Source organism: Rutidosis leptorrhynchoides, chromosome 8, assembly GCF_046630445.1.
Source record: "Rutidosis leptorrhynchoides isolate AG116_Rl617_1_P2 chromosome 8, CSIRO_AGI_Rlap_v1, whole genome shotgun sequence".
Classification (NCBI taxonomy): domain Eukaryota; kingdom Viridiplantae; phylum Streptophyta; class Magnoliopsida; order Asterales; family Asteraceae; genus Rutidosis; species Rutidosis leptorrhynchoides.
In genome coordinates this window covers 296047870-296058875 of record NC_092340.1, presented here as the reverse complement: position 1 = coordinate 296058875, position 11006 = coordinate 296047870, and the positions used below count along the sequence as shown (strand labels likewise).

General features: G+C 34.9%; 1 protein-coding gene across 1 annotated transcript; it reads left to right on the top strand.

Annotated features, from left to right (window-relative positions):
- The first annotated feature begins 1198 nt into the window (after positions 1-1198).
- LOC139864330 (SNF2 domain-containing protein CLASSY 3-like) lies at positions 1199-7608 on the top strand. The gene is made up of 9 exons (XM_071852908.1): positions 1199-1262; positions 1626-1769; positions 2404-2571; positions 2680-2769; positions 4045-4200; positions 4351-4614; positions 4735-5099; positions 5168-5317; positions 5674-7608. Exons 1-9 carry the CDS (start codon positions 1199-1201, stop codon positions 7495-7497), a joined length of 3225 nt encoding a protein of 1074 aa, XP_071709009.1. The 3' UTR covers positions 7498-7608.
- Positions 7609-11006: the final 3398 nt, after the last annotated feature.

The window sequence follows — 11006 nt, the reverse complement described above, 5'->3', positions numbered from 1 at the left end:
AACGTGGCAGAAGATTAAACAAGCCTTGAATCTTCAACCCATATGGAGTACGCATCATCTCACAGATCAATCTTACAAGATTCATCCTGCAACTCTCTGTATTTTCTTTAATCATTCCATCCCAATCCCTGCCTCAATCAATTTGACTGTATCATTAACCTTCACTATTGTTTCTAGATTAGTTTGGTTTGGGATTGCTTCAACTGTGCAACGTATCAACTGATTCAATTTGCTGCTTCAATCGTGTCTCGTTTCAACTGTTTCAATCAATCAGTTGCTTCAAGTGCCTGGATTCAAGTCGACTTCATACCTCCTTCTCAATTGTTTCTCGTCTTCTTAATTTTTCAATAGCCTAGGATTTCCCTTTCTGTCTCTTGCGATTAATCCTCAGATGGGATTTGGAAGTTGTTTCAGAGGGTATATTCGTGTTTGTTGGTGAGTTTGTGGGGTTACGTTGTTGATTTTTCACCTTCAATCGCAAGATGGGAAGACGGTTCTTTATTGTCGATTGAATTATTGGACTCTTGAACCCAGTCAAAATTGGGGTCAGTGTCTTCTGTTTCTTTAGGCTCCCGAGCCCAGTAAATGGTGGGCTTTCATCGAGTTAAGGATCTTAAGTCCAGCTGTCCAGTGGGCCCTGTAACGAGTGGGGTCTTAAGCCCATTCCAAGTTGGGCTTCTTACGTCAATCAGGAGCTTTCGTTTGTTTTTTCTTTCAAATTTTCTGTATTTTTCGAACTCAATAGTCTCTTGCATTGTTGTATCTTGTTAATCTTCATCGTTATGATGAAGGTTTATTTAATATACTTCTTTTTTTAGCCGAAAAAAATAAAAATAAAGCTAGTTATATTAAATAGGTAACTATAATAATGTACAAATCTGTCTAAAAATCTTTTTCCTGCCACAATTATGATTAGAATCCCATCAAACCTTCCTCTCTCATATAGACACTTGATGTGCTACTCCGTAATTAACTTCATAAAAAAGTTACAAGTAAGATCAAACAAAGGACCTTTCTTCAAAAGATTAGACCCAAATGTAAAGTCGTTCCTGAACTAGCTTCGAACAATTGAAACCAATCACTCCATGAGCTTAAAACTAAACGTAAATTCATATATCTAACTCTTGGTCTCCACTACCCAATTTTTTCTTTTTAAAAAAAAAAAAAGAAGAAGATTTTTAAGTTTTTCAAGATCACAATGAGCTTCCTTGAATCACCTGTTAGGAAAAGAACTCGTCTTCAATGGGACCTTTATTATCAAGGTATATACTATCTGCCTGTTACTGTTCAATACAAACTATTATTAGTATTTATTTATTTTTTGTCACTCCGTGTGTTAACCTTTTTTAGTATTTTGGTTGTGGATGATTGTTATGTTATGATTTATCTATCTATATAATATTTTTGTTAATGATTAAGTGTATCGAATTTTTTCATTGTGGTCCTAAACAAGAATCTCATGCAGCTGTTGATGATGTAGATGAATAGTATTAGTATATAATAAGAATAAGAATAAGAACAAAGCCTTAAACTATATTTTTAGTCAGTAGTAAATTTTTTAGTAGTAAAAAAGGAGTCAGTAGTAGTATACTATATTATGTATGATCTTTTTAACTTGTTGTCAGTCTTATATTTATATCTTTTACTTTTAGGTATTGGAAGATCTAAAGAATCTTGTAGATCAATGAGAAGAAAACATGATGAAGCAAACAAAGTTAACAGACCAGTGGTTGATGAGCTTCAAGTGACAATTAGACATGAAAATAATGGTACCTTTTCACTTGTAACATATGTTTCACATGAAATAATGTTATACGAGTAATTATTTATTATTTATTATTTATAATAATAATAATAATAATAATATAGTATAGTACTATTTGCTGCAAGATGACTTACATTAAGATAAAAGATATCTAACTATCCCAAGATTTGATCTTTTTGATTATCTGGTTATTTTTATTTTATTGTGGCAACAATATTAATCACTTTGAAACATGCATCTAAATACCTCCTTTGATTCTAGTGAAAGTGTTCACTGGGTTCAAACAGGTTTGGGACCCGACTGAAATTTTAGTTACAAATCTCAGACTACCAAAAACCGAATCGGTCTATAAACTGGCTTGGTTTATGATTAAGTACCAATTTGGTCCCAAATCGAACCATATAAATGTAAGTACAATATGACAAAGTTTTCAAATTTGTATTGAAAACTCAAGAACCAAAGACTAGATGTTGAATTGTTTTAGAGTGGAGAAGTGTATAGATGGAGCTAAATTTATTAGATAACTTTGTTAGTTTTTTATACATTTTTTTTTATTTTTGTTACTAATGAGCTTGTCGTTTGTTTCTTTTATTATTAAACTAAAATTTTCATGAATGTTAACACATGCTCAATGGAAGAGAGTGATGGTGTAAAGGAAATGAATGACATTAAACTCACAACAGTCTTAGGGAAGAACGAAAACTGCAGTTCAGAAAATCCTTTTGAAGTCGGGGCTCATACATACCCAATTTGCTTATTGAAGGACTCGGATACAGATTATAAATATGTACATGATGAACAAGAAGGTGGTGTGCCCTGTTTCTTAATCTCTATCTTCTAGACATTGCCATTTGTAATATATTATACTTATATTTATAAATATATACTTATAAGTTAATTGAATCCTAATGCAGAATCAACTCGCCGTTCATCAGAAGAATCGTATTCAAGTTCAGATTCAAGTTCAGATTCAGATGATATGAATGTACCTGAAGAACAAGAAGGTGATGTGTCTTGTATCTTGATCTGTATCTTTTACATGTTTCAATTCTGTTTAACGATGTAACGTGCAAAAGAAAAATTAGAGAAAAGCGAGGAAACAAGTCATAACCGAAAGTTTTCAAAGTGTAGTTTTAAACGAACTGATAGAATTGATAAATCGATAGCCCAACAACATGTCCAACATATAAGCCCAAGAGTCCATCCATGACTTGATCTTCAGACCTGAGCTCTGATACCATGATAGAACTTATAAATCTATAGCCCAACAACAGGTCCAACGTATAAGCCCAAGAGTCCATCATTTTCTTAAACCAATTGGCACTGTTGTAAACGGCGTCCGTTGCGACGCCCGTTGCGGCGTTTTGGAGGCTAAACCGTTTCGACCCCGTCCCGTTTTCTTATAAGCCGGTCAACGGTCAAAAGTCAGGTCAAATGCAGGAAAACTTGGGTCAACGCCGGTCAAAAGTCAGAAATTCTGTTAAAATCGGTCATAAGTCGGTCAAATCGATCAAAATTGACTTAGTTTAGTATTCCATTTTGTATTATATTAACGCTGGTAGCAATTATAGGTACAAACTTGTCAATGAAGGTTTTTTAACTCTAAAATATGTATAAATATATATTTATATATATAAAGTCAACATTAGTCAGCATCCGTTTCGACCCCGTCTCGGCCCCGTTTTTTCCGTTGCGACGTTTTGAGGTCGCTACCGTTTCGGCCCTGTCTCGCGTCTTTTTCAACCTTGCCAATTGGTGATACACTTATTTTGTCCCATGACCGATGTGAGATAACTTCCCAACACCAAACTTCTATTGAACTTTATTATTCGAAGAGTATAATATGTGATGTGTGATTGTTATATAAGAAACTGTGGTTAATATCCAGAAAATTAATATCTTTAAAAAAATGTTTTTCTGACCAAATTTTCCAATTTGGACCCGTTATCTGCTGATACGCCCGTTTTGCCATTTCTTAAAATTCGTAACATAGGCTGTTGAGGGATCATCAAATATCATTAAATAACACGAAATTTTGGTGTACTAAAGATGTGGAATTTAGTTATTAAAATTGAGTAAAGTTTAGATGATATCATCTTTTCAATAAAACAAGATTTGATCAAGCTCACAACTCAAGAAGCAATCATTTTTGAAAGATGAGAAGAATCATTTGGGACACAACATAAAATAAAAATTGCTGAAAGTATCAATAGGTAGATCAAGTGATATTAATGTCCTTTGTTTCTTTTATACTAAAAGTTATTTGAATGTTTATGTAGAATCATCTAATTGCTCTACAGAAGAGAGCAGGGAATTCAAGATCGAGAACGAAGGCGACAGTTCAGCAAGTTCTTTTAAAACTGGCATTCGTACGAACCCAATTTACTTATCAGATGACTCAGATTCAGATGATATATCAGTACTCAATGATGAAGGTAATGCTTCTTGTTTCTTGATCTTTGTTTTTTTGGGTCACCCTGACCAACCCTGTATCATAACTATCGATTTTTTTTTAACATTTACCTGGCCGACCCGACCATCTTGACACTTCTAGTTTCTGTTTCTTAATATTGATAACATAGCAGAGGCTGATGAAAGTGCAAGTAGTACCGAAGCAGACTCGTTTCAGTCTACTTCATATGAGTTGATTAGTTCTAGTGAAAGTGAGAGTGATGACTCAGATGATTCTACTTTTTCACCATTAAAAAAAAGTTCGAAGCAGTCCACACTTCAGAAGCAATCTAAATCAAACACGAAAAAGGATCAAAAAGCAACGAACAAATCAAGTGGTATCGATGCTAATGAAAAAACAAACGCAGAAGATAAATTGAAAAAAAGTAGCACTAAAGGTAAACCTTTGATAATATAAGTCTCATTTGTCATTAGTAGTTTTTTATTTTTACATTTTTATGTGGTACATAATCAATAATCAATGGTTTTTGCTATGCAACATTCATCAAATTTAACAGGCTCATTTCAGTCAACAAAAGACGAGCGATCTAGCTCTAGTGATACAAAGGAGATGAAAAATGTAAAAGCCAACTTAAAGGGTCATTACGAGAAATTTGATAAATCAAATGGTGCCAAATATCAAGAATCTGTAAAGAGAGGGAGAAAAGATAAAGTTGGCTCAGTAGAAGCTATTTTGAATTCGATTACTAGAAATGTAGACGATCATGATGAAAAGGGGATTAAATACATATTCAGATTTGATGATAGTGACGACGAGTCTTCGATTAAAAAAGATTATTATGACTTAGAAGCCGAACGCTTGTTTGAAGATATGGAATTTGCCTTCACTTGTGATGAAATGGATTCCTACAAAACTCACATGGTAAATTTATCTAGTCTCTTTTTAGTTTTTCGTACGTTATAATTACAACTTATCTCGTTTTTATGAAGGTTGAAAATCGAGAGGAAGATGATTATAACGAGGGTATTGACCTTTGCGAAAGAGGGGAGCATGATGTTTATTTTGATGAGCAAATAGGCTTGAGGTGCCGTTTATGTGGGACCGTTGTTCTCGAGAGCAAACATGTGATACCAAAGCTAGTGAGTAATTAACATTAGACATGTTATCTTTTTTTTTTTTTTTTTGGAACAGCAGCTTGGGATCACCCAGGGGACCAAACCACCCACGCGTTCATCTCCCGCAGTTGCGTAACCCGCCCCCAACTGCTGCCCAGGAGGAAACCCGGCAAAAAACCCCTCCTCCCCCACTGCCCTCGCAACGCGATGTGCGGAAGGCACCCTTGTGTGCAATGTTGCACTCCACGGGAGTTGAACTCCTGACCTCTCGCTAAGAGAGGCAAACCACTACCACGTGAGCTACAACACAAGGTTATTAGACATGTTATCTTATTTTGTGTATCCGAATTATTCACAATCAGAGGAAATTTCCGTTGCAGGCGAACTATGCACCTGATAGGTCAAGACGAAGACAACGTTTTGATCATGAACAACATATGTCTGGTCTTGGAAACGTGTCTTTTGAAGATTCGGACTGGGACCCGGTTGATGTTTGCAAGCAAGCTAAAGGAACAGTTTTTGAGCTTGTTCCTATTAGCATTCGAAGATATTTGTATCCCCATCAACTCGAAGGGTTCAAGTTTTTGTGGGAAAATTTGGCGGGAACAATCGAGCTTTCGGGGTTAACGAAACTCGGCAATGGTGGTGGTTGTATCATCTCGCATGCTCCGGGAACTGGTAAAACCCTTTTGACTATCGCGTTTATCGAGTCGTTTATTAAAAAGTTTCCCAAATGTCGCCCGGTTATAGTTGCTCCTGCGAGTATCCTTTCAATTTGGGAAGCTGAATTCGAGAAATGGAAAGTTGGGACTTCGTTTATGAATCTTAAAAACTCTGAATCTTTGAAAACTGAGATGATAAATGGTTATTCGGGACGTAGTAAAGATTTGATTCGTGCAATAAAGATTAAGTCTTGGTGTAATGGTGGAAGTGTTCTTGGAATAAGCTACAATTTGTATACAAAACTAGCTGGGAATTCGAATATAGGTAACCCGAATGTTGAAAAAATGGGACATGTTTTGCTTGATATGCCTGGATTAGTTGTTCTTGATGAAGGACACACAGCCCGTAACAAAAATAGCAACATTTGGAATGCGCTAGTGAAGATCAAGACCAAAAACCGCGTGATTTTATCTGGAACCCTATTTCAGAACAATATTAGGGAGTTTTTTAATAGTCTTCAGTTAGTAAGGCCTGAAACAGCGATGAAGGTTATGAAAAATAAAGCGTTTGCAGATATGAGGCGACAACAAAGGAAGATGAAAACAAAAAGTCAAGATGAATCATTGCCTTTAGAAGATATAATGAAGCTGAAAGTGATCATATCACCTTTTTTTCATGTTCATAAAGGACAGATTCTTGAAAGTAAGCTTCCCGGGTTGAAAAAAAGTGTAATCTTTTTGAATCCACGTCCGTTACAAAAAGGTGTAATCGATAAGTTTGAAATCAGCTTGGCCAAACAGAAACAGAATTTAGACTATGAACATAAAGTTTCTTTGTTGTCTGTTCATCCATCTTTAATCCTCAGTTGCGGTCTAACGGAGGAAGAAAAAAGGTTAATTAACAAGAAAGAACTTGAAAAGTTAAAACTTAATCCTGATGCTGGTGTGAAAACGAGGTTTGTTATGGAGCTTATTCGCCTAAGTATTTCATTAAACGAAAAAGTTCTGATCTTTAGCCAATTTATCGATCCATTGGAGTTGTTGAAAGACCAAACTGTACTTGCTTTCGGTTGGAATTTTGGAAGGGAGATAATGCTCATAGAGGGTAAGATAAATCACAACCTCAGGCAAACTATCATGGATGATTTCAACGATCCAAAAAGTGAAATAAAAGTGTTGTTGGCATCTACTAAATGTTGTTCTGAAGGGATTCATCTTTATGGTGCGTCTCGGGTGGTCCTTTTGGATGTCGTTTGGAATCCATCCGTTGAAACGCAAGCTATTAGTAGAGCATATCGTTTGGGTCAAAAGAAAGTTGTGTACACGTACAATTTGATGGCAACGGGGACCGAAGAGGACAAATATGATAAGCAAGTTAAGAAAAGACGGTTAGCTGACTTGTTATTTTCGTCATCTGTTGAGGCCGGTGGTGAACCGAGGAGAAAGGTGAATGTGGAGGATAAGATCTTGGCACAAATGGTGGATCATCAAGAACTTCAAGAGATTTTCAACAAGATCAGGTACCCTGAAGAAGTTGATTGATGTTTTTGATTTGTATGGTATTTTTTTGCGTTCTTCAATCAAGAACATAGTCACATACTGATCATAACTCAAGAATGAGTTCATGAGCAGTTTTAAGATCTTGCAACATGTGTGTATCATCATGTTTAAGAATCATATCTAAGGTGCCCTTTTTGAGTTTTTAATCATGAACATAATTAGTATAAGTTAAGTTTGTAATTCCGATGGAGATGTAAGTACTTAAGTTTTATGACCGAGCTTGTGATATATGATTTTTGGGCATTTGGAAGTCAAGTTTATGTGTTTCCATTAGAGATGTAAGTACTTAAGTTTCATGACTCGAGCTTGTGATATATGATATATGGGCATTTGGCTTGATATGTGTTCTATTATTATACTACTACTCTGTTTCTTTGTTTATTGTTTATACTCTAATAAAGAAGTAAAAAATGTTGATCACTGTCTGTTAAAAAAAATGTTGATTTTTCCAAGCTCATTGTTGATGATATAAAGAAGAGAGAATACAATCTGGATCTGGAAAAAGTAGATGATCCTTGGTTTGTTTAGAAAACTTTTTGATTTTTCCAACCATCATAGCCATATTTTTAGATCAGTAGAATTATCAGCTCCTTGCACATTTGATCTAAAGAACAAAATCTTAGTCTTATATCCCTTTTACCATAAGACATTGTTATTGAGATTTTAAGTTACAACGAGTGCAAGTTCTGAAGTTCGTTTCGTACTTTCATAAAGAAAGTTTGCAACTTTACTTTTTATTGTCATTTTTTCTTTTTACATTTTTTCAAGGTAACTAGTGTCCCTGAAAATGTAATTTGAGTTTTTCTCTAGCCAGAAAGAGTAACTTCAATTTTTTTGGTAAATAGTTTTACCTAATAAATATTATTAAAAAATGAAAAAAAAAAAAAATACAAATAGAAACAATGACTACAAGCGCGTTTTACAACTTTACAAACAACCAAAAACCCTAGCTAGACCCTAAAAACGAAAAGGACTAGCGGAACCAACACAAAGGAAGCAACTACATAAAATAAAATAAAAGGCCTTCTAACTACAATCAACCCGATTTCATGCCAAACGGGGTCCTAGCCTTTGAAGTAGATTTCTCGGCCATAAAAGCTTCATCGGGTTCTATATCGCTCGGCTCATCCACTAAGTTATATTCCACATCATTAAAAGCTCCAAACGAATTTTAAACCTTCGCATGATTGCTCTTACTTGTCCCACCTTGCAATCCCCTATCCCCTATTGTTATCATTATGAACTACCTTTAGTCGATAAACCAATTTTTGATTTGGTTTACCAACTACAAAACCCACTTTATTCCCCTTTTCTAGTCCACGGCTTCAACACCTTTTCCTTTCTTCTTTAAAACTTTTTGGAAACCATCTGAATTTACCTTCTTCTCTACTTGTCTAGTTACCAATTTAACACTAGCAGTATTCTCCGCAGTTTCTCGAACGATGACTCTCTTTGGACACTCAGTATCCTTATGGCCAAAACTTTACAATCCGAGCATCTTTAAGGCTTCCATTCGTATTCAACATCAACCACATCCATAATTTTGCTACCGCCATCCAAACTCATAGTACACAATTTTAATGTAGTAACCTTCAATTTATTCATGATATCTAGTTGGTATATTTATCGGCAATAGTTTTTAAATCATTTATCTTGAATTTTGCTACTAGTTTATGTTTTCTTTCAACTCTACCATTTTGTTGTGGCCTATCAAGGCAAGAAGTTTGCTGAATAATACCCTTTTTTGATAAGCAACTACCTAGTCTACCTATAATAAATTTCAAAGCATTGTCAAATTTGACAATCTGAACTTTTCTTTTGAGTTGTGTAATAACAAACTTTAAAAACACTTTATACATCTCAAAACAATCAAATTTGTTTACTAGCAACTAAATCCAAGTCGCTCTACTACAATCATCAACTGGTCCAAAAAAAAATACTTATCCTTGCTTTGAGTAGGTACTTTGTATAGCCCCCGGACATTCATATGAAATTATGAATCATTTGAGATTTTTCATCATAATGGGAATCACTTAATTGATAAGGAAGCTTTGTAAATTTAGCCATAGGACATGAAACACAAACAAATTTATTTTATTTAATCAATTCAGATGAAACACAGAGTATATACTTCAGCTTTGTATCTGACACATGCCATAATCTATGATGCCATACACTATAAGACATTACAAGCTTACTAGAGTTAGCACTATATCCTTCTTTTATTAATAACATACATGTATTTCTAACAGAAGTAGATATCAAACTAACCAATCTCTTACGAACCTGATGAAGAGGCACATTCACCAGGTAATAGAGATCTTCCCGCCTTTCACCCAGTCCTATCACCTTCTTGGTTCTTGGACCTGAATCACACAAAATTGTGAATGAAAAAATGACAATAACTGGTTTATCTTTAGTCAACTTAGGAACTGTAACACCCCGTCAGAACACACTAACAGAATATTAACTCCTGGTCCCACAGTTAACGGTCACGCCCTCTATATGAGACGTTTTCCAAAAAGCAATCGCATTTTATTTCAAAATACGTTGTCATTAAAGTAAGTAAATCAATAAGTTAACATTAATGACATAAGTAAATAATCCTTAAACATTATTTAAAAGAAATTGTTTTAAATGTGATCGTAAACGTTCTTAACATAAATCAAATCATGTTGGACTCTCATCCAGTGTATGCACCACGTAAGTACATAGTCATCAAAGTATGCAGAAGCTAATACCTTTAAGAACCTGCGATAAAACATGAAAACGATCAACAAAATGTTGAGTGAATCTACATGTTTAAGTAAATCAGTTCATCATAGTTAGACCACGAGATTTAGTTCAAAACAGTAAAAGTTATACAACAGTTATGAGCACTTGAATATAAAGCTTTAACCCACGAATAGCTTAAATGCGCTACACGTCTTCTTCTACCTCATATTGCAAACGTTGATCAAGCATTCGGTTACAAAGTTATAAGCACCCTAGTTCGTTGAGTGAGGTTTGTCAAACCTACGGTACCGTCCTTATAGTTCGAGCCTTACAACGTAATTTATATATTCAAGATAGAGGCTTTTGGATCAAACTCATAGTGTATGTTCAGTTTTTGTACTCGTGTCTAATGCGTAAAATAGTTTGAAAATCACCATGTTATCTCTTCCCAAAACGTAAAAGTGTATGGGAATGTAGACTCACCTTGTGTGCACTTGACAAATTCACAAGCAACAGCAGTCGAATTACAACGACCAAGTAATGCAACCTAAATGTCCCATTTATAGTTACATAAGTTTTGTTCCAAAAGACAGACTTACAGAACAGTTGCCCTATTGCTCAGACCGACGTAATCGTATAGTAAAAGTCAACACAGAAGTCAACTAGTCAAGCAAGTCAACAAAAGTCAAACTTGGTCAAAGTGGCCAACGTAAATCAACTATATAAGTAGGTCATGTTAATGTTATCATAAAGTCAAACCAAGGTTAACTCATAAG